Here is a 26,086-nt window from a genome sequence, read left to right as displayed (position 1 = left end):
TTTATTTACTGAACTTGAACTTAGGATCTTAAGGCAGAAGATCTTGCCAGTTTGGATTATGTCCCTTTAGTTTTCCCTCCTTACCCTCCTTACTGAATCTCTTAAGAGAATTTTGTATTTATATAAAAACCTGTTGTATTAGCAGTTCTCTGGGAAGCTCAGTTTCTCATTTCACTTTCTTATCTTATGCACTGATTAGTAACCTTAATACAAAACTTGCAGTAACATAAGTGATATAATATCTGTAGTATTTAATATGTACTCTGTCAAAGCTAATATGTCAAGTACACCTGATGGCATTCTAGACTACCTAGCATAGAACACTGCTTTAAATCCTTACATCACTGCTTGGGTGGCAGATAGAACTGGGGGTTCAGAGTGCCTTTTTTTTTTAATAACAAATTTTATTTTATTTATTTTTGACAGCTGGCAAGTACAAATTTTTTTGGTGGGGTGGCTGGCCAGTATGGAGATCCAAACCCATGAGCTTGGTGTTACAAGGCTGCACTCTAATCAACTGAGCTAACCAGCCAGCCCCAGCCAGCCCCAGAGTATCTTTAAATAAAGCTTAAAAGCCCTTTTATCTTTTTTTGTTTGTTTTTGTTTTGACTGGTAAGGGGATGCAACCCTCGGCACGGTGCAGTCCAGCATCACACTCAGCCAGTGAGCACACCGGCCATCCCTATATAGGATCTGAACCCGCGGCCTTGGCACTCCCAGCGCCGCACTCTCCCGAGTGAGCCACAGGGCCGGCCCTTAAAAACCCTTTTAAATATTAGGCTAATTCTAATTTCTTTTTACTCCCTTTAGTACAAACTAAGTTTACTGTATATGTTTGCTGTAAGAGTGACAATGAATTGGTTAGTTGTACTGCTTAGAATCTGAAAGGAAAAGAACCAGCTGGACCTTTCAAGTCTTACAAGCAACTGTTGAGAACAAGGCATTTGTGCTTAGGCTGAGAATTTCTCCCCTTTATTACCAGAGTGTTCACAACACATTACCATTACTTTTTCCAGCTATTGAGGGGGAAATTTATGTCTTAAAATTTCCTAAGCCATTGTAAAATTCCACATTCACAGGGCTGTGTATGTCATTGGGAGTTCTGGGTCTCTCCTGGGAAGGTAGAAGAGGGGTCTTGAAGGTGATGCTCTTTTCCAAAAGAACACAGTCTAAACACAAAGATATTTATGTGTAAAAAGCCAAGTTGGTTCTCCATTGCAATGTAACCATTACACACTGAAATACTGTGAATGAGACACTAAATAGAGTAACATGGGTAATATGTAAGGAGGGAAATAAAGTTGTTCTCCAAAGCATGGTTTGTGGGAAGAATGTGAGGACATAATGTTGCGTGTACTGTCTATCCCTATTGCAGGTTGAGCTGTGTTTAGAGTGCATCGAATGGGCAAAATCAGAGAAAAGAACTTTCTTACGCCAAGCTTTGGAGGTATGTACCTACACTAGCACTGATTTCTGGTCTCTAGGCATTAGATAGACTGTGAATGTAAATAATCCTGATCAAAGTATTTTCAGCATCTTTGTAATAATCCAGGCACCCAAAGATTATTGATAGTAGTCCTACTTACAGGAATTGTCCTGGTTGAAGTTAACAGTGCCATGACTGTCAGTCTTTGATTTCTTTCTGTGGCTTTTTTTTTCTCCCTTCCTTCAATCAATGCCTTTTCTCTTTCCTAGGCAAGACTGGTGTCTTTGTACTTTGATACCAAGAGGTACCAGGAAGCATTGCATTTGGGTAAGTAGCTGGTAGAAATTAATACAACATGTTCACTAACTAAATGAATGCATTCTAAACCTGGCTACTCATATTAATTATCAATTAATAATTTATATTCTAAAAAAATTTATATTCTACTTACTTCTAAGAAGGATTTAAAGTGGCTTACATTTATTGAATCTGTCCTGGAAAAATACCGTTTGGAAGTTCTGAGAAATGAACTAGGGGCAGGCACATGGCTCACTTGGGACAGTGTGGTGCTGATAACACCAGGGCCACAGGTTCGGATCCCTATAAAGGGATGGCTGCTTAGCTCACTTGGGAGAGTGTGGTGCTGACAACACCAAGTCAAGGGTTAAGATCCCCTTACCGGTCATCTTTAAAAAAAAAAAGAAATGAACTAAAGTTAATCTGTCAAATTTAGATAAATAAATGGGTCAGTTTTTAAGTTAAATCGAATTTAGAGCAGTAAAATCCATTCTATTGTAATAACAAATTTTTGTGTAGTGTGTATCTACATTTTGCATATAATACCCTGTTAAATTTCATATTTAGTTCCTTAAATTGCAAGTGTTTTATTGGCTATCACATTTACTACACAGATACTCCATGACTTACAATGGGGTTATGTCTGATAAACCCATCATTTAAGTTGAAAATAATTGTAAATCGAAAATGCATTTGATACATGTGATCTACCGAATGTCATAGCTTAACCTAGCCTACCTTAAATGTGCTCAGAATATTTACATCAGCCTACAGTAGGGGAAAATCATCCAACAGAAAGCCTATTTTATCATACAGTGTTGAGTATCTCCTATAATTTATTGACTACTGAAAGTGAAAAACAGAATGGTTATATAGGTACTCAAAGTACAGTTTCTACTGAATGTGTATTGCTTTCCCACCATCATAAAGTGGAAACATTGTAAATTGTAAAGCATCATAAGTCAGGGACTTTCTGTATCTGCTTATAATTATACTTAAAATATATTTTAAAAATCAAGAAATTAATTGGGTGCAAATATATTTGGAAGTCAGAGAGGGCCAACTGAAAACTTTTCCCTATGTGGCCTTTATATACCCTGAAATCTTCCCCAGCTGCTGCTTTTTATTAATGGGTAGCTCTAAGCTGTTTTCCCCAGAGAGAAGAGCATGGCTTTTATGATCTATCAGGTTGAAAAAAATTGCCAATATTCAATTTTTATAGTGCAAAATGGCAATTTTATATAGTTCAAACAAATAGCATTAAAAAGAAAACAGCTTTAATGAGATATTGTTCACATACCATAAAATTCACCCTTTTAAAGTGGTTTTTAGTATATTCATTAAATTGTGCAACCATTGTCACTACCTAATTTCAGAATGTTTTCATTACCCCAGAAAGAAACTCCCTACGGTAACTTTTCACTCATTCCCCAGTCCCCCACCCCTACCCTATCTCCAGCCCTAGGCAACCAGTAATCTACTTTGTGTTTCTGTAGATTTGCCTATTCTGGACATTGCATATAATGGAAACATATAATATGTGGACTTTTGTGACTGGCTTCTTTCACTTATTAGCATGTTTTCAAAGTTTATCCGTGTTGTAGCATGTATCATTACTTCATTCCTTTTTATTGCTGAGTAAGAGTCCATTGTATGGATATGTTATATTTTATTTATCCATTCATCGGTTGATGGACATTTGGATTGTTTCCACTTTTTGGCTATTATGAATATTGCTGTGAACAGGTTTCATGTGAACATGTTTTTCTTTTGGGTATATACCTAGAAGTGGAATTGCTGGGTCATATGGTAACTGTTTAGCTTTTTGAGAAACTGCCAAGCTGTTTTCCAGAGTGGCTGCACCATTACCTTCTCACTAGCAGCATTATGAGGGTTCCAGGTTATCCACATTCTCACCAGTGTTGTCTTTTGTTTTAACCATCCTAGTGTGTATGAAATAGTAACTCATTATGGTTTTGATTTGCATTTCTCTAATGATGTTGAGCATCTTTTCATGTACTTATTGGTCATTTGTATGTCCTTGAAGAAATGACTCTTCAAATCCTTTGCATATTTTTTAGGTGGGTTATTAGTATTTTATTTTTTATTCTGGATACAAATCCCTTACCAAATATATGATTTGCAAATATTTTTTCCTGTTCTGTAAGTTGTTTTTTTCACTTTCTTAATGGTGTCCTTTGAAGTATATTTTAATTTTGATGAAATCCTATTTTTTCTTTTGTTGCTTATGATTTTTGTGTTATACTAAGAAATCATTGCCTAATCCAAGGTCACAAAGATTTACTCCTATGTTTTCTTCTGGAAATTTTGTAGGTTTAGCTCTTACATTTAGGTCTTTGATCCGTTTTGAGTTAATTTTTGTATGTGGCATAAGTCTGTTTGGATTTGATATTCTCATCTGAGATGGGGGGAAGGTGTGTTTGGAGAACATTGACATACTCAGAACTCTTTATTTTTCCCACCAACCCAGTGTTTATCGTATAGTCTTGTAATCGCTGGACAGGAAGAGAGTGAGATCAAGGGCCTGTCTGAATTGTATAACTAGTTTTAGCCTTTTATGGGTAGACATTCCCACTGTATTTAAATCTTAGGCATAAGCTTATAGGACTCTTGTCTCTGATGTCCTTAGGAAGAGGAAAGTTTCAAAGACATGTGTTTCTCTTTTAGAAGATAGTACATTAATGGACAGTTTAATTCTTGCATGGGGTCTGCAGGTAACCTTTTTTTGAGTTCAGGCAAGTTTCTTTATCCTGAGTGTTATGAGGGTAGAAGAGTAGATGTTACAGTACTAAGGTTATGGCTAACAAAGGGGTATATATCTTTTCTTTCTCCAGGTTCTCAGCTGCTACGGGAGTTGAAAAAGATGGATGACAAAGCCCTGTTGGTGGAAGTACAGCTTTTAGAAAGCAAAACATACCATGCCCTGAGCAACCTGCCGAAAGCCCGAGCTGCCTTAACCTCTGCTCGAACCACAGCAAATGCCATCTATTGTCCCCCTAAATTGCAGGCCACCTTGGACATGCAGTCAGGTAACACTTGTAGCTACTCCTGAAATGTGTTTTTTTTAGAGCTCATCTTATCTTACAGGTGTAAGAAATGGAAGTTGAGGTTGGAGAATAAAATTGGCTGGTTTGGCTCAAGCTTCCCCAAAGAAACCGAATAGAAGGCTGCCTTTCTAACCAGCTGACCCCTCCTATTAACTGCCTAAAATATATTAAGAATATGCTTATCAGTGCTTGACCAGGCAGCCTGACTGTTAGAGCCAAACACTTGAGAAGTCTCAGGCTTAAAAGACTCCCTTAACTTTCCTGTTAGTCACTTACTCAGAATGGTAGCATTTTTCTTTAAGACTGGCCTAACTCAAGTCTGTTAGCTTTTGGAGATCTTTGTAAAGCTTTTGGACTTTTCCAAAGGGCCTCAGATCAGGGCTGAGGAAAGATACCTCAATTTTAGCTGAATCCAGTGTGTAGCTTTCTGATAGAGTGTGAATATTGGGGCTAGGAGGCCATGGATTGGCAGGTGGAATACTTTTTCTTGTACTCTGCAGCGTTTTTACTGGAGCCATCATTATTGAAGGAGCACTGTAATTGGAGGCGGTAGACTAGTTTAAGTGCTGGTATTACCTCTCTCCTCTGTTAAAGATAATGTCTCCTTTACTTGCCTCTCAGGGGTATTGTGATCTAGGATCAGGCTTTCCTAGGTTGACATTTTGATCTGCCAGTTCCTAGGTGTGTGACTTTGGGCAAGTTACTTAATGTATCTTTAGCTTTATCGTTAGCTCATCTGTAACATGGTGACGTTAATTGTACTTCATAGGATTATGGTGAGGATTAAGTGAGATGGTAAATATTAAGCTCTTGTCACAATACCCAGCTTTAACCAAATATTGGCACTTTCCTTAAACCACTACTTTATTAAATCTGTTTCCTTCTTTCATGGTCAAGAGATGAACTTGTATCCTATTTTTCAAAGGAAATAGAGGCCATTCTTATGTGAGTTCTCTTTATTTCTCTTTCTTCCACAAAATTTGTATCACTGTCCATTTTTGCCCTTTAGGAACGACCTTTCTGCCTCTCTTTTTGTTCCATTCTTCACTCAGATCTTCTCAGTCTTTGAACTGCCCCAGCTGAAAAACCATAGCCCTTTCTCCTTTTAAAATTGCTGTCTTTCCCTTTCTGTCAAGATTCTTGAAAAGGGTGAAAGAGTATCCTTACTTTGGTGTCTCCGTTGACTCTTTGAAAGAATAAGTCAATAACTTGCTTATAATCTCTGATTTCTGGGGGAATTCAACCCTATTGAACACCGCAGGCTTCCTTGACATCATACTCTTCTTGGTTCTCCTTCCTTGACTAATTAGTCGCGGCCACATTTTGTTGTTTCCGTTTCCTCTGACTGCCCCCTATGTGGGTGTTCCTCCGTGCTGCTTTTTTAGTTCTTTTCCCTTCCTGTTCTCCTTGTTTTCTATCTAATCCCACACTCTTCCTGTTGCTTTAGCTGCCACATAACACTAATGGTCTCCTCATCTAGATCTCCAGTAGCTTCCCTCTTTCCTAAATTCTAGATCTAGATTTCCAGCTGTTTAGTGAATGTGCATACCTAAATATCCCGTAGGTATCTCAATCTCAGCGTATCAAAAACCAAATTTATTACCCAGCTGTTTCTTTCTGCATTTCCCGTCTTAGTTAGCAATATCATTATTGACTTAATTGCTCAAGCTATTGTCTTTAAAGTAGTTTTGACTCTTTCCTCTTTCTCACCCATCATATCCAGTTACCAGATCATGTTGAATCCTGCCTCTAAATCTGCCCTTTCTTTTCCAACTCTATAAGCCACCGCTCTAATTAAGGCCCAGACCACTGGAGTAGTCTTTCACTGATCTGACTGTCCCTAGTCACTTTCTCCAATCCATACTCCTTATTGGCCCCAATGTCATTTTTCTGTAACACAAATCTGATCATATAACTCCTTGCTTAAAATTCTCCAATGGTTTTCCATTATTCCCAGTCTAAATTTTACTTTAATATGGCATTCAAAAGGAAGGTATCCTCTCCTTTCATACTCATCTCTGGTTTTCAGACCTAGTCACCAAATGACTTCATATCCTCTGGGTACTCCATGCTGTTTCCAGCTTCCGTGCCTTTGTATATTTTGTCTTCTCTGCTTGGAACTCCCCTTTTACTTTGTCCCCATGGCAAACTTCTACACATTCTTCTAGATCCATCTCAGGTGTCCCCTCTGTAATCCTTTTTCGTTTTTGGACTTCCCTACCAAAGGCATATTCTTTTGTACATTTTATGGTATTAATCTCCTTGTTTCTGTTTCAGTAACCATCTTTTAGCCAGACTGTGAGCTCCATGAGGGCCCTATTCATGTTTATTTCCTCTTTAGTAGCTGCATCAGTTTTTCACACATGGTAGGCTATTAATATTTTGTGTTGAATTAGTGACAGTCTAGTTTTTTGTTTAACAGTAAACCTTACATGCCAACCATGATATTCATAGTGCTCATGTGGACCCTTTTTACTAATGTGTTTGGGAAAGTAGTATACCAATTCTTGGGCCTTATTTTACTTTTTTTTTTTTTTTTCTTTAAACCAGACTTATTTTGGATTTGGGCTATTCTCTCCTATTTCTGTATTGGGAGGTATGAGAAAATGGGGATATGACTCATTTATTTTAGCAGCATTAATAGTTTGTTGAGTTCTTAAGAGGGCTCTTCTTGGCTGCAGAGAAGGGCAGATTTTTCTCCAGGCCTCTATAGTTAAGAACAGTGGTAGAAAAAGGATCTGATTCCTCCATCTTCAAAGTGGGAGGCTTTTTGGGTAGTGTAAAAGACTGGAGGATGTCACATATCACTCAATAAATGATTAAGTCAGAAGTTCCCAGCTGGTGTGCCATGCACCACAGGTATGCTACAAGTGGGTTAAAGGTGTGCTAAAACATTGATCCTTTGGGACCACGTGTAAGCTGCTTCATCCTTTTACTCTAGTGTGCTAAATACTTTTTAATGCGTAACTTGATATTAAAAAGCACTGTGGTAAACAAATGGATGGGGCCGAGGTCTGTAATTTCATATTTTGGTCTTCATAAGAGTTAGAGCGAATATACAGAAGTGCAGAATCTTAGGGCTTAGATGCCTCCCAAGCTATAAAGAACTAATTTTTATGTTATTCCAAGTGATAGCATAGGTTTGGAAGTAATAGCAGGTTCAGTCAATGCTAGGCTCATTGGGAACAATCCAGCTTCTAAACAGTAGAAGATTGGTTAGGTAAACTATGGTAAATAAACCTAAAGAAATACTACCTAGCTACATACAATTAAGTTCATGGATGTGGCATTATGTGAAATCTATGCACTGATTGCATCTAGGCAAAAGCGTGTCTATAAATGACAAATATTCGAAATGAAATTATAAGAGGTTGGAATTTTTTCCCCCATGAAAACTGCTTAAGTATAAACATGTCAAGCTTAGAAAAAGTTTTTATTTTATCATAATTGATTATACATATTTTTGGGATTCAACGTTGACATATGTTGATCGAATCAATATTACTAGCATATATATTGTTACAAATTGTACTTATTCTTTATGCTCCTTGTCCAGTCTCTCCCCATGCTCTTCTCCCCGCCCCCCCGCCCCCAATTATCCTAGATTTCTTCTCTCCTTCTGAAAGAGTAATGGTTACTCTGTTGATTTGTTGCCTAGATAATCTGTCCAATGCTGAGAGGTGTGTTCAGGTCTCCCAATATTATCGTGGAGCAAATGCTTCTTCTGTCACTCTAGAACGGGCTTTGTGGAGAGAGACATCCTCTTCTTTTCTTTGGTCTCTGCTGGTCACTCCTTGTGTCGATGCACTCCAGTGGCTGGTGGACCATCTGCATGGTGGTTGTGGCATCTAGCCGCTTTTGCGGCAGCCGTGGTTATTGTGGTGGCTGTGGTGGGCCACCCACATGGAGGTGATGTTTTTGGCATGCTCGTTGGTGCTGGCAGTGTGCCTGGTGGGGTGGGAGTGGTCTGGTTCCTGGATCCATGCCTCAGGACCCCGAGCAGGCCCCGAGGCGCTGGTGGTATGCCTGGGCCAGAACTAATTTTTTGTCCTTTGCTTACTTCTGAAATGGGGGAACTTCCTTGTGGGTATCAGTACTTGAGCTGTGTGGTTTAGCTAAATTGCTGCTTTGCTGCTGATTCCATAGGGAAGGCTTTTTGTGGAGCTCAGGTTTTAATGGTTGACTTTATAGGTACTTCTGGCTCTCCAGAGACCCAGTGCACCTGGGTTGTATAGAAACTCTGATCTGGGCCTGAGTCTTTTCATCAAACTGCATCCCCTGCAATTCTGTATTCCTGATTAGTCTCCTCTGAGTGGTCCTACGCTGATTGGGAGGCAGATCAGCTGTCCTTGCTGTGCCCCATTGTTCCCCTGGTGGGCCTGTCTCTCCCACTGCTTGTGCTGCAAACACTTCCCATGGGATGGGCTGTGCGCCGGTCCCTTGTAATGACTCACCGGTCTCTGAGTGGCTCCTTTTTTTCAGTTGTTGTGGCTCCTTGCTCCTATGTGGGTCCATTGGAACCTTATTAGTGGTCTTGCTGGCCTGGGGGCCACCAAGTCCTTCTTCTCTGCTGCTGCCTCCAAGCAACTTCATCTGAAGGGCACAGGTGTGGCTTTTGCCAGTTCTTGGTCCGTGCGCTGAGCAGCTCCAAGTCTTAAAGCGGCTGTGGCACGAAACGGTTGGGGTGGTTTTTTCTTTTTCTCATCATGGCTTCTCCTGCCTTCATGAACTCTGTAGGTCTCTCCTCCTCTTCCCCTGAGCTCTAGTGGCCCCAGCTTGGCTGTTGTTACTTTTTTAGAGTTGTAAACTGGTTGATTTGTGGGAGAAAGTGACGCTGGGGACTGTCTATTCCGCCATCTTGACCGGAAGCCCCCAGTAGTTGATATTATTAAAACAGGTCATTCAGGCAGTCTAGGGATGTGCGGGTAGACTCCCTAACCTGTGAAGGTGATATCATGGAGGGTAAACATGGCCTTTTCCAGTGGCTCCAACAGATAGCAGGAGTAGAATAGTGGTGAGAAGCATGGGAGAAAGATGGTACACTATGTGGTTTTTAGAATTCCCTTTGAGTTGGCTGTAACTCCTTTGGGAATTTATATTGGCAATATGACAACACGACATTGAGCTTGGAGGCCAAAGACGTGGGTTCTAATTTCAGATCTCAATAGCTGACTGTGACTTTGGGCAGGTCCTTCATCCTTTTCTGACCTCATCAATAAGTTTATGTGTTGGGTAGATTTCTAAGGCCCTTCCCAGCTCTGATCTTTAATGGTTTTTATTTTATATGGTTCTTACTGCTTTCTTTTTATGACTCAGGTATTATTCACGCAGCAGAGGAGAAGGACTGGAAAACTGCGTATTCATACTTCTATGAGGCATTTGAGGGTTATGACTCCATTGATAGCCCCAAGGCCATCACATCTCTGAAGTACATGTTGCTGTGCAAAATCATGCTCAACACGTAGGTGTACATTAACTCTGGAATGTAAGAATTCAAGTCTTTCAGCTAAGTCTGTCTGCCATGGCAGAGATGTCTTGGGTAGCAGTAGCTGCAGCTTCTTGGGCTGGTTGAGGTAGCGTGGGAGGATCAAAGGTATTCAGAGCACTGTGGCTTGGTAGTCTTTCAGAATCAGGGGGACAGATTTTAGAAATCTGCTGCTCAGCCCCTCGTGGAGAACTTGAATCCTTCAGATACTCTCTCATCATAGGTGCTGAGCATAGGTCAGAGGATCAGGAAATAACTTATACAGACTGGCACTAGCCAACTGGGTGACCTAGAATGGGGGAGGGAAGGGTTAAGGAAAGGTTTGAAAAAGTGGATAACAAAAAGTATGACAGATCTTCATATAAAGAAGTCTACAAAATTATCCAAATTCTTTTGGGAATAAATGAAATACTGACTGGGACTCTTGAATCTTGGATTACACAGGGGTTGTGTTTCAGTAAGACCAATTATAATGGGATTTGACTTATACTTATCATCCTGTCTATTGGGTCTATTGCTTTTGGTAGGTTCAGTTTGGCTTTCTTTTTAACGTTGGAATTTTTCTACTCTTTAGTGCTGAGCGTTGGCCCAGAGTGGAGAAAACCTAGTTCTCCAACTTGAGGGGCACATGGGTTTAGGGGTTGGGGCTCATTATCTCTGTGGGCAGTCTTCACGGTGGAATTCTGGTAAAACCAGATTCACTTAAACCTGTGCTTAGAAGCATAACATCCTGGAGCAGTTGACGAACTATGTTTTTTTCTAGCCCAGAAGATGTCCAGGCTTTGGTGAGCGGAAAGCTTGCACTTCGATATGCAGGGAGGCAGGTAAGGAATACGTCGACTGTAGTTCTGCTCACTTTGAGACCAGCATGTTGTAAGAGGCACAAAGTTCAGTGAAACAAGTGCTTTTCAGGTCTCCAACTCTTTTCCTTCTCCCCCACTGCTTCCTTCCCTTAATCCCATTCAGTGTGTTTCCTCTACTGTTGAATTCCTGGCCTAGAAAGTCACTATTTGGTGCTCTTAGGGACATCAGATAGTCTGAGAGACTTACAGAACTGAACTGTAGCACTTGTGGTGAGTTAGGCTGCATTTAGCTTTGACCAGAAGATTTATCTACCATGAGCCTGACTTACAAATTTAACAAGTGCAGAACGTGAAATCTTGGATTCTTCGAGTCAGGATCTGGTGTATAAGTGCTTTAGGGAGGTGAAATTGCGTGATGCAGAAACTAGGTTTTGAGACTTGCCCAAGTGCTTCTCAGATCAGTACCTTTCCATTCATATCTTGAATTTTGAGTATGGTATACAAAGAGGCCCTTTTTGTGGTAACTTAATGCCTGAGTAGGTATGAGGGTGACTTCTGAGAGCAAACAGTTGTGATCTGTGTAAAGATGATGTCTCAGATGTCTGGATCATTCCTTCTCGGTACTTTGCTTGATTATCACTAGTAAAGTAAAAGTAATCTGTCTGGATTTCAAATACAGTTGTCTCTAAACCATAGACAGATGCGCTATCTCACTATATCTCTGGAAGAATGGCCACAACAGGTGATTTCTTCCTTCTCTCTAAGTGGCCCTAATTGGCTTTTCATCAGCAAAAGTTTTAGCTCAGCTCCTAGTTTTGCCCTGTAGAATACTGGTTATTACTGTAGTGAAAGCTGTACTACTTTCATTAGAACTAGAGTTTAGGAGATAGGCTCAGAGAGGTCAGGTGTCCAGGACAAGGTCGGGTAGAATAAATGGTGGAGCCAGACATTGAACTTGGCTCTAAGTTCCAGGCTTTTCTCATTATGACATCTGTTTTGTCTATAGGACAAATGCTGAAGGCAAACTACATTCATGATTAGCTTTGTACCATTTAGTCTGTTGTATAAGACACATCATCCTTCTTTAAGTTTGTAGGCCGATACAAGAGGAGCTCCTTCCTTTGTACCTTGATGACACCTTTCAAGCAGGAGTCAGGCTGATGAGTGAAGGATCAGTGCTGCAGACTTATTGCTGAGTGGAGACTTGATAGCTTGGGCAGTTTGTAACCATGTTAGAAGTTGCCTTCAACCATTGATTGTACCTTTATCACTCTGTGGGATTTTAACATTCCATGTAATCTGTAGAATTTTGATGCCTCAACCCTAATGAAAGTAGACCTTGTTCAATGCCTTGCACCAAACCTAGCAGGATGAATCTTGATACAGCGCAGGTATAATCAGGTCTAAGGAAAGAGTTTGGGTGGGTATGGAGAGATAAGAAGTCTTAGAGGAAAGGGAAAGAAATCACAGTTCTCTTGTCATTTTACCAATTAGCTTGTCATCTTTAGAGAATGCTATATTAGGATTTTTTTGGAAAACCTTCTGTTTTCTAGTATTTTTAAGTTACTTCAGATTTCAGAGGGAAACTGGTTGGCCTACATTGGTATACTTCTAGCTTTTCCTCTCAGGCCTCTGAAGAAGAAAGATGGTGGGGCGGGTTCTTCCCTGTAGCAGAAGTCATGTGGACAGAGAAAACTGCTAATGAGACTTTTTGGGTCGATGTGAGTGTGCAGAATAGATCACTTTCATGATTTGTCTCTTTATTCTCAGACAGAAGCATTAAAATGCGTGGCTCAGGCTAGCAAGAACAGATCACTGGCAGATTTTGAAAAGGTGAGCATGGTATTGGGTTGGTAGGGAATGGGTAGAGGAGAGGGACATTTAAGTACTTAAAAAAAAAAAAAAAAAACTTTAAAAAATAATTATAGTTTTACAAGGAGTTGTAAAGATAGTTCCGTGATCCCACGTACACGTTAGCCAGTACAGTATCAAAACCAGGAAATAGTTAAGCACTTTTGTGCAATGCAACTTGTTGAATTGATGGTATAAATTATATATATTATTTATATAGGAGGATACCTTAAAAAGTTTGTGGAAAAACAGAATTAGAAGATAATATAAATCTTTTTGTGAACTTTTTGAAGTACCCTCATACAATATCTTTGAGTTTCAAAAACTTCTTTCTGTCTTCCTTTTTTCATTTTGACTTTCCACGACTGTCCTATATTATCTCCATTTTATGGTTGAGGGAACAGGGATTCAGGAGGATGGCCAAAGTCACACAGCTAAGTGTCAGGGTTTGACTCCAAGCCTAGTGCTTGTTCTACACAGCACAATATTCCTTCAGCTCCAGAAATGCCAGGTCTGCTTCTCTGGACAAAAGAGAAGGCTTGATGTGATATTTGGACTGAAAGAAAGTTCTCCAGGATGATGTTCTGGCTTCTTTGACTCCTATGCCTTTTGCTCATGGTTTGGGAAGTTTCAAAAAAGGAGAAAAACTTGTCTAAGCCTTAGGGTAAGACTTGTATATTCTTTTCTGAACTTCCCTCTTCTTAGTCTGGATATAATAATCAACTTAATAAAAGCAAAACCTAGATCCAGAAAGAAAAACTTAGTGTGGATGGAGACTTGACTGTGTGGCTTTGTTCTCAAGACTCATCATCTTTCTGGAGGGTTGTTATCAATTCCTGTTGTTCCTCACTTGGCATGATTTACATGCTTCCTTTAATATGTCATGGCACAACTGACATGAGGCTAGGATATTGAGACCATTACTAAAGATAAATAAATCACATAAATGAGTAAACAGTCTAGATCATTTTATTGCAGTGTTTGGGATGTTTGATGGAATACTTCGATTCTGCGTGGTTCCTTGGAAAAAGGGTTCTGTGATCAGATATTCGAAACAAAATTAGAAAGGTATTTTTAATTACAGAGCCATACTATACTGATATTCTTCTTAAAACTCCCAACAGCTAGTTGTGGAATTCAGTATTTCCCATTAATTAAACTCAGTATTCTCCCCACCCGTCCCCGTGAAGACCCTGTTTGGTGGAACACATGCTGGGAAATGCTTGTGTAGGTAATTTGGCTCGCAAGCTGAGTTGCTTTTGGGTCTTATGTGTTTTGAGCTGTTGATGTGAGGCTTTTGGACAGAAAGATGGTGCCTACTGTGGCTTCACCATACAGTTCTTGATGTTCTTTTTCTTCTGTTATCTGTCATGGGTTTTATTTTATCTCCCCAAATCTTCTAGAATTTCATTCAACCATGAAGTTATAAGGGCCAGCAGACTACTTAGGAACCTAGGAGTAGCATGACTTCGAAGTGCTTCTCTGTGCCAATCTCTGTGACTGGATCTTTTGGCAGGCCCTGACAGATTACCGGGCAGAGCTCCGGGATGACCCAATCATCAGCACACACTTGGCCAAGTTGTACGACAACTTACTGGAACAGAATCTGATCCGAGTCATTGAGCCTTTTTCCCGAGTACAGGTAAGAACCTTCCTGGGGACTCTAGCTGTTTCTGACTAGGCATCCTTATTATATTTCCTCCCTTCCCACTCCTGTCCAAAATAGGAACTTGCTTCCAAGGGTGTGCCTGGTGGGCAAGAGGCTATCAGGAGCTTGGGCTTCTCTTGATAGGGAACAAGAGTTGCGGAGAGAAGGATGCTGTGGGGTAGAGGCTTGTGAGATTGCACCCTGCTTGTGTCCTAAGTGCAGGCTCCCCCTTGCTTTTGTAGTCACTATGTATGTGGTAAATGTTTTCCATATTGGGTGTTTTGGAGAGGAGTGTGCTTATTGTGTGTGTAGTGATGAAGGGCAGACAGATGGACAGAGTACAAGAGACTTAAGCATGGCCAAGGAGAATCTTGCCCTATAGAGATGTTCAGCAGGATTTCAAGAGATATAGCAACCCCCCACCCCCCACCTTCACCATCCCCCTTTCTCATATTGGAGGCAAAATTAAAACTTCAGTGTTGATGTCTCTCTGCCTTTCCTTTTAGATTGAACACATATCTAGTCTCATCAAACTCTCCAAGGTAAGGAGTCCTGAGGCAGTCGTGGGGGTAGGGATGGGAGAAAAGGTGGTGCAGAGGGGCTGGCATTTATTTGCACCTAGTGGACCTTATTAGAAAGCTTCCAGACTTCTCAGTGGAGAATGGGGAACATGGGCTCAGAGCTAGAGATGCATTGTTGCTGTTTTGTTTTTAATTCGTTTGTCCTAAGACCCTTTCTATAAAGCTTTCATGGCAGGGTGATCTCTGACTAGTGGATACTGGTCCCTTTAATCATGTGCTTTGATTTTAGGCTGATGTGGAAAGAAAATTATCACAGATGATTCTTGACAAGAAATTTCATGGTGAGTGACAGTCACACAGGCAAGGGGGCTGGTGGTGGAGACAAGATGGTTGAAGAGGTTTATCTTTAAAGAAGATGTTCTATTTCTTTCTCCTGATGGTTCCCTGGAATCCTTGCCCCTCTTCCCCATATGAGTGTTTAATAAACTTGCAAATGGAACAGGGAAACCAGTTCTATTTCTCTTCTTTTCTGGAGAAAGTGAGGCAGCTAGGGAGCGGGCTGCTTCACAAATGCTTTTGTGTCTAATCTCTTTTTTTCACCTGGGTTGCCCTTGTGTTTCCTGCAGGGATTTTGGACCAGGGGGAGGGTGTCCTGATTATTTTTGATGAACCCCCAGTAGATAAAACTTATGAAGCTGCTCTGGAAACAATTCAGAACATGAGTAAAGTAGTGGATTCTCTGTACAACAAAGCCAAGAAACTGACATAGGTGAGTGCTGGCCCCCGGACCCAGGGCCAGGCAGTGCTGACTTTTGCCTGTCGAGACTGAAAGCTCCTCCTGGTGTCCTCACGGCTTCCTGATTGACACTGCTCTGTCTTCTCTTGCAGAGTTGGATCTGTAGCGGTCCTTTGGAGAGTGTGTGTGGCGGGAGAGTGAAACCTTGGGGGAAAATGCTAGGAGATTCTTTTTTCTTTTTGTTCTACTTTTCGCTCGGAAAGTTTTTAAATCCTCATTTGGTGCATCTGTATTCCAGCCGATAGGTGTGCCAGTTTTCATGTAATCTTTACTGGCCCAACTTGGGAGTGGGGAAATTGCTTAAAAAAAAGAAAAAGGAAAAAAAAAGATTATTCTAAATAAAAGGAAAAAGGCTTACACTACCTAAAGCTGTGCTCTCTGCCTCCTGGGAGAGGGCCGCAAAGCCAGGCACCCCGCCAGCCACTGGGGGTCCTAATCTACCTGCTGGGTGTCACCTCTCCTCTTCAGAATTGGGTGTTTGCTGACCATCAAAAGCAATGACTTTTTATTCTGTTTGTACTGAACCAAAACAAACAACTGTGTGTAGACTGCTGTTTTCTTTTTTATTTGAAATGAGGCATTTTGGTGTTCTTTCCCTTGCCATATGGCCTGTCCACCCTTCCCTCCTCCCAACATTGGCTCCAGCAAACTAGCCGAAGGTCCCGCCGCCGCCACCACAGCAGCAGAAGCAGCAGCAGCAGCAGCAGCACCTGCAGCACCTGCACGGCTCCACTCTGATGTGTGAACGAATGGGGACAAAGCCAGGAGCTAGTGTCCACCACGGCCACACGGGGAGCAGTGTGGGCCCTTAGCCCCCAGGGGGCCTGCTGTGCATGTGGCTTTTTTTTAACACAGTAAACTAGATTAGACGTCAGTGTTTTAATTGCTCCTCTCCTTTCCTCTCTCCTCCTCTCCCCGCCTCTCCCTTCTCACCTCCCCCCCCATACTCTCTTCTTCCCCTCTTTCCCTTCTGTCAACCAGGAGACCATCACGTCTCCCTTCCTCCTCCCTCCAGAGGAGTTGGGCTTTCTGAAATCCATCAGCTTCTCTCCCTCTCCCACTTCTCTCCTGCTGTCAGATGGATTTATTCCTTTTCTAAACAGTGAACATTGGAAATGAGACTGTGGGTTTTTTTTTTTTTTTTTTAAATTTTCCTTTTTGAGTTTTTGAGCAACCTCATGTCCCCTTCCAAGGGAGCTTCCTTATTTACCTCTTAGAACTTGGATGGATGGGAGGTAGAGCACTGTATTTCAGCATGCTTTGTTTTCTGGTGCGATTACAATAGCAAGGCTTTAATGCCATTTGGGCAGGTAAGCTTCTGCACCTTTGTTGTACTTAACTATGTTTTCTTCTCTCATCTCCTCTTTGTCTTTTCTCTTTTTCCTCTCCCCCTTTTCCTGCCTCCTTCCTGCTGGCCTTCTTTTCTCTTTCTTTACCTTTCTCAGATTATCCTTCCAGGTTTTCGTAATAAATTTATATTTTGTAAAAGGATTTTGTTGTACAAGGTTTTGCATCTTCACTGAATCTGACTGGCTTTTATTTTCTTCTCCAAAATCAGGTTTTTGTTCTTAACATCTTCTCTCCCCATCATGTCCAGTCACTGTTTTGGTTTTGGCACCATCAATATCAAATGTACAAACGGTTCTTGCTAACCAACACCAGGTATATCTGATGTTCAGATGAGTTCCAATAAAAATAATTTTTTTTTCAAAAGGTGTCCTTTCTTGAGTGCTGGAGGGCTTCTGAGCAAGTCCAAACAGCTCTGTTTAGCCCAACAATAAGCCTGTTCCTTTAGACTGGTCAAAGGTGTATTACCTCATTTGCTTAATGGGAGTCCTGACCCAAATTTGGGGTGCAAATTTGGAGGACCTTGGGCAAGAAAGTTGGTCTGTGAGTTCTGAAATTGGAAGTGGAGTTCAGGTATATGTTTTCCCAAGGCAACTTAGTCCAGTGAGGACATGCAGGTCTAGGCCAAGATCCTCTGAGCCTGTTTACTCCGTGAGGATGATCCCTCCTCGGTAGGTGATTGTGATGTGAGGGTCCTGTGAAGTAATGGGAGAGCAAGTGCCTGGGGACTCCTGACATTCAGTTGCAGTTTGGTTTTCTTCTGGAATTTTCAAAAGCAGTGATTTTCATACTACTATCAGATCCCAGGAATGGTTTTTCAAAGGGGTTCTGGGGCCAGTGGGGGCCCACCAGCTCTTCAGTCTGGGCAGTTCAGCTGTTCTCAGTTTTAATATTGTTTCTCTGTACTTTAAGGAGTTTTTCTTCTATAAAGGACCTTTAAAAAATATTCCAGAGATCTAGTACTAGAGCAGAGGGGAGGAGTTTCCCAAACCTAGGGCAGTTTTGCTCAGTTCCCTTTGTAGTTTTAGTCTGATGACTTCCTCTAGACCTGCGCTATCCAATATGGAGCCACTAGCCATGTGCAGCTGGCGAGTGCCCTTGCAACGTGGCTACAGCAAACTGATGAGCTACGAGTGTAAACACATACCACACCTCAAAGGCTTAGTATGAAAAAAGGAACGTAAAATAGCTTCATAACTTTTATATATGTGAAATATTTGGGATATGTTGGTTTAAATAAAATTTTATTAAAATCACCTGTTTCTTTTTAATGTTTTAATGTTGCTACTAGGAAATATTAAATTACCTATGTGGCTTGTATTTGTGGCTCCCACTGTACTTGGACAGCGCTGCTCTAGACCTCCAGAACCAGCTGTGCCACTGCTTCCACTCCCAGGCCTCACATAAGCTGAGACTAGGTAGAGCAGAGAGGGTCAGCTGGCCCATGGGCGGGCCCAGGCTCTCACCAAGGATCCCTTTTGGGCACCAGCCTTCATGGTGCCAAGACTTTCTTGTGTGTTAATGAGACACTGCTGGTGTTGGGAGCAGAGGCCCAGGCAGCTGGCTCTGGTTGCTGTGCTGTGTGCTAGAATTATGTAATATGTGCTGCCCAGAAAGGCCACTAGATGCTGCTCTGTGATCCCTGAAAGAACAAAGCAGACTTCCTCAGCAGCCAGGATTCAGCTGGCTCTATTTGGAACCCTTTATGGAAGCTGTAGCTGGCTGCAGCCTTTGGCCTCCCATCCTCAGGATGGTATGGGAAGTGGGGCATGCAGAGGAGCAGACTCCACTGATGCTTGGACATTCTAGCCAGCCCAGGACGGCAGCCAACAAACAGGCTGGCTCTTCAGACAGAGATAGGCTGTGGGATTAGTAGAATGATTGATGGATGTGAGATTTGGAGATCTTTCCTGCAGTTCTCTGATCAAGGTGACTGGGAAGAAAAGAGCTCTGCCTTCTGGGTCCTTGATTCTGCCAGAATTATTGCCCTGTCTTCCTTGCTTCCCAGTTGGAGCAGTGATGGGAGTTGGTGGTTGGGTGGTGGTGGTGGGTTGAGTGAGCAAAGGAGCTGGGTGGTGGCTTGAAACAGGCATGACAGGCTTGGCCTGGATGGGTATGGGTTCCTGACAACCCCTTCTCTCAGTCACAGCAGCAAGTGGGCTGGTGCATCCCACTCATGCTCAGTTGCAAACATTACTGCCTTTGACTAGCGTGGGGTAGTTCTGCGGAGAACTTTTTAAGGTGCTAGGGAACGGCTGGCTGGACAAAGACGAGGGCGCTGGAGCATGGTAGGCTAGGAAAGTGCAAACGTGTGCTGCTTTGGTTTGGGAAGCAGGATGGGGTGAGGTGGAGCTTGGTACTGCCCACCATGAATTGTAATAGCTAGAATTGAAATTCAGAATTACAGGTAACAGAGTAAACCCAGGTTTTTCTGAGGGGTGGGTTACAGGCTTAGAAATCTGGGCATATTTTGGGAAATAGAGAGCATTTCACCTGAACACTAGCATTTGAAGGGGGCTTGAGACATAGAAAAGGCAATGTGGACATGGAACAGAATCGGGAGCTGGGCCTCCACTAGGTGCTGGAGGAAAAGAGGCTGGGGTTCAGCTTTGTCTCAGGAAGAGAGACATTGGGCCAGGCAGTCTGAAGGACCCAGAGGTTACTTCTTTGAGCTTCTTACTGTGAGGGGAAGGAGGGTTGAGGACACTTCCGGTTGAAGAGCAGGTAGGGTTGTAAAATGAGGAACATTCACAAGGAGGGAGGGGACACATTGACCTAAGAGCCTGCCTTCCTCTTCTAAGTTACCGTAACAGTTGCTGTGAATGCTCTGAAGGGCTGGAAGAAGTAGCCTTCTGGGTGCAGAACAATGCATTTTCCACTCTGTGGTCACCAAGGTCCGTCCCTAAAGCTCTGAATTACCACTATTGACAGAAGTCTCTGGGTGGTACATAAACAAATTCTAGCACTTTCTGACTTGATAGCAGCACTCTTCTGCGTGATACCAGGTTCCTTTTCGGTACCCCCAGGGGAGTTGGCAGAACTGGCACAAGTTGACAGGCTAGTATGCTGGAGCGGTAAGGGAATTGGGGATTATCCTCATCAGCAGTGCTAGTTTCCTCCTTTCTAGGTTCAGAGATGATAATCTGGATTAAGAAATGGTTTGTCTCCTGTTTTCCCAGGTTTTTGGTCAGACTTGAATCAATCCCCAGAACCAAACTAAAATAAAAGAATAAACAAGTGGCCTTTACGAAGAATCTGGATTCATGTCTGAGAGGAACAACTCTTATTCAGAACCAGAATGTACTCAATTTTACTGGCATCGAATTTTCAAATTATATATATTTAGAATGAAAAACATTTGAATCAGAGGGTCAGAGGCTGGTTGGAGGAGCAGTTGCTTCGGTTAGAACACAACTGATAAGAGGGTGAGTGGAAACTTCAAGGTCGTATTTGTGACGGGCCTCAGGAGTGACCCGTGTCCGGGGCATCTGCGAGCCAGGAGCCCCAGGGTGCTGTCCCAGGTGTGGTGTGGAGAAGCCAGTAGCTGTGCAGTGGCCCAGAACTGCCACGCTCTCTGGCCAGGATTTCTGAGACGTACCCGGGCCGCGGACATGTACCAAGACTGAGGGAACGTTGGCCCCAGAGGGGAAGGCTCTAAAGCAGGGGGCTGTTCACTCGGGATGCGCGTAGCACTCTGGTGGCCTCAGGAAAGGGCTTTATTCCCCGAGCTCCTTGTCTGCTTTCCCCGGGGTCGAGGGTGTTCAATAGAAGGTGGAGGGTTCTTCATGCGGCCCAGGCGGCAGCCTCAGCCCAGGCGGCCCGCGCGTTACCAGGGCGGGGACGCGGCCGGCAGCTGCGGGCGCCGCGGCGGGAACAAAGGCAGCACGTGTCTGGGCGGGGTCGGCCTCGGCCCCGCCCCGCGGCGCGCCCCATCTTCCCCTCCCCACCCCAGCCGAACTCGGCTGCGCGGGCTCCCGGGAAGCTCACGCGGCCGGGCTGCTGCTGGGCGGCGGCGAGGAGCGCGCGGCGGGCGGCACCCAGGGGCGGGGCGGGGCTGGCGCGGCTGTACCCGCCGCCGCCGCCGCCGCCCGTGTGCGGCTCCTGGATGGAGCGCGGCGAGTAGGGACGTCTCCCGCTCGCCGCCTCGTCCACCCGCACTGTGCGCCGCTCGGGCCAAGGCTCCCCCTCCAGAGCTGCGCGCGCGCCCGAGAGGGAGGCCGCTGAGGTGCGCGCTTGGGGCGGGAGCGCGAGCGCGAGCGCGAGCGCGGCGGCGGAGGCGAGGGCGGCCGAGCGGGGGGCGGGGCCGCGGCGCCTGCAGAACCTTGGACAGAAGCTCCGGAGCCGCCGCCGCCGCCGCCGCCGAGCGCGAGCCCCGCCGAGCGCAGGGACCGCGGCGGCCCGGCCGCGGCGCGCATTGCGGAGGACGCGGAGCGCAGGAGCCGCCGCCTGCCGGGTAAGCCGGCGCTGGGCGGCCGTTCGCCGCTCCGGGGAGCCGGGGCTGGGGTCGGGAAGACGCGCGGGGTCGAGGCGGGAGTCCCCGGCCGCCTCCGCCGGCGCCTGGGCCCCTCCCGGCTGCGCCTCCGGACCGCAACGGCGGCGGCGCGCGGGGGTGCTGCAGTGGAGGCGGCGAGGCTGCGGCGCGGGGGCGCGGGCGGAGGGGCGCGGCGCGGAGCCCCGCCTGGTGCTGAGAACCATCTTGTTTTCCACGCAGATCCGGAGGGGCAGCACGCGCCCCGAGCGCCCCCGCCTCTCCCCCGGGGCCCCGCAGGCTCGTGAGCCGCCTTTTCCCTCCGGCCGGCAGGCTGGGCGCGCAGGGGCGCGGGCCCCCGCCCGGCGCGCAGCGGCACCATGGGCACGGTGCTGTCCCTGTCCCCCAGCTACCGGAAGGCCACGCTGTTTGAGGATGGCGCGGCCACGGTGGGCCACTACACGGCCGTGCAGAACAGCAAGAACGCCAAGGACAAGAACCTGAAGCGGCACTCCATCATCTCCGTGCTGCCTTGGAAGAGGATCGTGGCCGTGTCGGCCAAGAAGAAGAACTCCAAGAAGGTGCAGCCCAACAGCAGCTACCAGAACAACATCACGCACCTCAACAATGAGAACCTGAAGAAGTCGCTGTCGTGCGCCAACCTGTCCACGTTCGCCCAGCCCCCACCGGCCCAGCCGCCCGCACCCCCGGCCAGCCAGCTCTCGGGCTCCCAGGCCGGCGTCTCCTCCTCCGTCAAGAAGGCCCCGCACCCTGCCATCACCTCCGCAGGGACGCCCAAACGGGTCATCGTCCAGGCATCCACCAGCGAGCTGCTGCGCTGCCTGGGCGAGTTTCTCTGCCGCCGGTGCTACCGCCTGAAGCACCTGTCCCCCACGGACCCCGTGCTGTGGCTGCGCAGCGTGGACCGCTCGCTGCTTCTGCAGGGCTGGCAGGACCAGGGCTTCATCACGCCAGCCAACGTGGTCTTCCTCTACATGCTCTGCAGGGATGTTATCTCCTCCGAGGTGGGCTCAGACCACGAGCTCCAGGCGGTCCTCCTGACCTGCCTGTACCTCTCCTATTCCTACATGGGCAACGAGATCTCCTATCCACTCAAGCCCTTCCTGGTGGAGAGCTGCAAGGAGGCCTTTTGGGACCGTTGCCTCTCTGTCATCAACCTCATGAGCTCCAAGATGCTGCAGATCAATGCCGACCCACACTACTTCACCCAGGTGTTCTCTGACCTGAAGAACGAGAGTGGCCAGGAGGACAAGAAGCGGCTCCTCTTAGGGCTCGACCGGTGAGCCCCGAAGCCCGTGGCATGGTTCAAGGATTCAATTCATTTTTAAAAATTTAATATGAAACAAATCAGAGTTTTGTGTACAGTATGTGTCTAGCAAAGCCACCAAGGGCCTCTCCCTTCCCGTGTTCCCTCCTTGGGTTTTTTTCCAGCCCTGCCAATAACTCTGGGCACTTTTGAACTCCCGAACCTGTGCAAAACCCAGAAGATGTGTTCAGAGCCACCCAGGCCACTCTCTTACTTTGGGGGACTCAAGAACTGACCTTCCTCTGCCACCCATGCCCTTGCTGGATCCAGGGTGGGCAAGGCTGCCTGCTGCTTCCTGGATGGCAGCTGGAGAATGGCCTCTGGTTGGTGGGCCCAGGAGGGAACCGGGGTTTCTGGTTAGAAGTCCTTTCCTGGCTCCTGTTTCGGGTCATTCATTCTCCCAGAGGCTCCTAGAGCTGACCGCCCTGTCTGAGCCACGAGTGGAGTTGTGAGGCAAGGTCCCTGCTGCCCAGGGACATCTTCGGTGGAGGCAAGGCACAGCCTGTCTTGAGGAAAGATTGTGCCCAGTCATTTGACCATGCACGGCCCTGGTTTGCTTTTCTCTTTTTTTAGGGAGAAAGGCTTTCCTTTAGTGGAGAAATGGAACTTGTCCCCCTAACCCTTTGTCTGCTGCTCCCCGCAGTGTTGGTAGTGTTGGCTCATGGGCTGGCTTGACTCATTATGTTCTCTCATTTTGGGTCCCAGCTAAAGGTGGGGTGAAGCTGGGGACAGTTCCTTTCCTGGGTGAATTTTTCATTTGAATAATGCAGCTCCATCACCCTGTGGCAAATGCTAGGACAGCCACAGGTGCCCATTAGGAATAGCCTGCCCTCTGGGCAGGTAGGGGATGCCATGCTTGAGACTGAGCTGGTGCCCACCTGAGGGCTAGGGCCTCTTGCTGGTGCACATGACATTTGTCCTGCAGAGCTGGGGGCAAGATGATGTCAGGGATTGGGGTGATGTGGTAATGGCCTATCCTCACCCCCACCCCTGTTAATTTAAAGCTGTTTTCAAGTAGTTCAGTTTCTTCTGGAGAGGAAACCTTGTCCTGCAAGGCCCAGTGAGACAGCTGCATCTTGGAGACAATTACAAGATGGGGAGTGTGACTCCTGATTGCTTTGGAAGCCTGCTGATTCTACGACCGATCTTTTGCAGCTGCTGGTTTTGGTTTCCCCCCTTACCCTAGTGGCTGTAAAAACACATGACGTGTACTTTACCATTTTTTTTCCTAATTCTCCCAGATTAGTGGCTTGGGACTTGGGAGAGGACCAAGAGAAGGGAGTGAGTCTTCCTCCATGGCCACCACTCCAACTTTGGGGAACAAAGACCAACATGAAGACACTGCAGAGGATTCTCTCCTCCAGTCCCAGTCCCTCAGGGAGTGCTGGCATGGTGGGGCTGGTCTGGGGGAGGCAGGGTCATTTCACATAGGATTAGATTCTAGGTGGCTGCCGATTTCAGCACAAGCACTACTGAAATTCACGTAAAAAGAGAAAGCTGTGAAATTGAGGTCCGCACTTAAGAGGTCTGGAGCAGAACCTGGTGACCTGCGGCGTTCCCAGAGAAGGGGAAGGGGGACTTCCCCGGGCCCGAGAGCATCTGCTCGGCTGTGCCGCCATGCTTGCGCTGAGCCATTCCTGGGACTGTCAGATAGTCGATGCAGAGCTGGAAGGAACCTGTGGCTGGGGCACAGACTTGACCGCAGTGTCTCTTCTCTGCTGGAGTTTCCACACAGCCTGTCTTCGGATCCTGCTGCCACGTGCGACCTGAGGTGGGAGGCCCCTGGTGACACGGAGGAGGGAAGATCGGATGCCAAGTCTCAGGAGGAGGGCACATATTCGAAGTCACACACTCAGCTGGCTGAACCTGGCCTGGAATTGTGCAGTTAAGTTGCACCTGGGGATTCCAGTTTTGTGTGTTTCTTTCTCTTTCTCCATATTTATTTTTTTAGTTTTTGGAGGAGGTGCACATTTCAGGAGTGATTGGGAACTAAGGAGACAATCCTCTAGTTCCATCAATGTGAAGCCTGCTGTGTTCTCCTGTCTACTTGCACTGGTCATCAGTATTGTGTAAAGGAACAACTGATATACTTGAGTGTGCAAGCAACGAACTCATTTGACATGCTGCTATGAAGACTACTTTTAGAACAATTTAAAAAAAAAAACTAACCTACAAAAAAACCCCCTTTATTCTTTAATTGTTGCTTTTACAGTGATATTGTGCATGCAAACCAGGAGCATTTTGTGTCTTACGAAAAATAATCTTAGAACAGATGGCTGTGAAAATTACACCCATGCACAGAACAAGCCACAGGAATAATAATAGTTCAGGATTTGGTTTTTCTCTTTTTCTCATAAACCTGAAGGGTTGATATATTCTTTCCATGCAGTTATTAGAACTTAGTTTTGTTCCAACAGTTGTTAAACTTGCAATGAAAAGAAAATGTGCCATTTTTTTTCACTCGGAATTATTCATAGCTGTATATTTGAAACTGCTAATTACACATGTGTGATGTATGTTGGTTTTTTAGTGCAATTTCTTCTGTAGCTATTCTTTGACCAAACTGTGGGTACTGTTAATATTAATTTATATTTGTCTCATTTTGTATGTATGTGTAGTGTGTTTGTGAGTATGTGTGGTTTATAATCTGACAAAGTCATGAAGCTCAGTTTGGCTGTAATTTAATTCCCCTTCCCTTATTTTTATTTATTTTTGTACTGTGCTGATTCAATAAAATGCACTGACCATCCGTTACATAGACCTCTTTTTGTGGGCCCGTCATTTGAGAGCAAGCTGGGGGGCCTCTTTAATGCATGATTCATGCACTTGGAACATAACTGGATTTGTGTTATGGGGGAGGGGAAGAGTTCAGGGAAAGGGTCTTAACACACTAAGGTGATTAAAAAAGCAGCACAGGTTAAGTCAGCTTTGGTTTAGCAGCTGGGGTGGGGCGCCCCTGGTGGAGCTGGATGACTGGAACCTCCAGCCAAGGAGGGTCAGGCTCAAGCGTGGCCTGGCTAAGACTGGCTGAGTGGGCCCTCCTGGCGCA

General features: G+C 45.2%; 2 protein-coding genes across 2 annotated transcripts in view; both read left to right on the top strand.

Annotated features, from left to right (window-relative positions):
* PSMD11 (proteasome 26S subunit, non-ATPase 11) overlaps window positions 1-17,608 on the top strand; it is a 31,017-nt gene extending 13,409 nt beyond the window's left edge. Inside the window, exons 4-14 of the mRNA XM_063112318.1 lie at window positions 1,376-1,447; window positions 1,696-1,753; window positions 4,579-4,773; window positions 10,108-10,252; window positions 11,040-11,100; window positions 12,850-12,912; window positions 14,447-14,572; window positions 15,085-15,120; window positions 15,389-15,440; window positions 15,726-15,868; window positions 15,988-17,608. Of these exons, the coding sequence (XP_062968388.1) occupies window positions 1,376-1,447; window positions 1,696-1,753; window positions 4,579-4,773; window positions 10,108-10,252; window positions 11,040-11,100; window positions 12,850-12,912; window positions 14,447-14,572; window positions 15,085-15,120; window positions 15,389-15,440; window positions 15,726-15,868 (951 nt within the window). The 3' untranslated portion in view covers window positions 15,988-17,608. The remainder of the gene's footprint in view (window positions 1-1,375; window positions 1,448-1,695; window positions 1,754-4,578; window positions 4,774-10,107; window positions 10,253-11,039; window positions 11,101-12,849; window positions 12,913-14,446; window positions 14,573-15,084; window positions 15,121-15,388; window positions 15,441-15,725; window positions 15,869-15,987) is intronic.
* A 4,482-nt stretch (window positions 17,609-22,090) lies between these two features.
* Window positions 22,091-25,781, top strand: CDK5R1 (cyclin dependent kinase 5 regulatory subunit 1). Its single transcript, XM_063111765.1, has one exon. It carries the CDS (start codon window positions 22,091-22,093, stop codon window positions 23,012-23,014), a length of 924 nt encoding a protein of 307 aa, XP_062967835.1. The 3' UTR covers window positions 23,015-25,781.
* The last annotated feature ends 305 nt before the right edge of the window (window positions 25,782-26,086 follow it).

The sequence above is a fragment of the Cynocephalus volans genome, chromosome 10 (assembly GCF_027409185.1).
Source record: "Cynocephalus volans isolate mCynVol1 chromosome 10, mCynVol1.pri, whole genome shotgun sequence".
NCBI lineage: Eukaryota > Metazoa > Chordata > Mammalia > Dermoptera > Cynocephalidae > Cynocephalus > Cynocephalus volans.
Note: the sequence above shows the minus strand (reverse complement) of the source record. Positions and strands in the feature narration are given on the sequence as shown.

What these genes read in the sequence shown, in the direction of transcription:
- CDK5R1 (XM_063111765.1), top strand. Translation starts at nt 22,091, where the DNA reads ATGGGCACGGTGCTGTCCCTGTCCCCCAGCTACCGGAAGGCCACGCTG.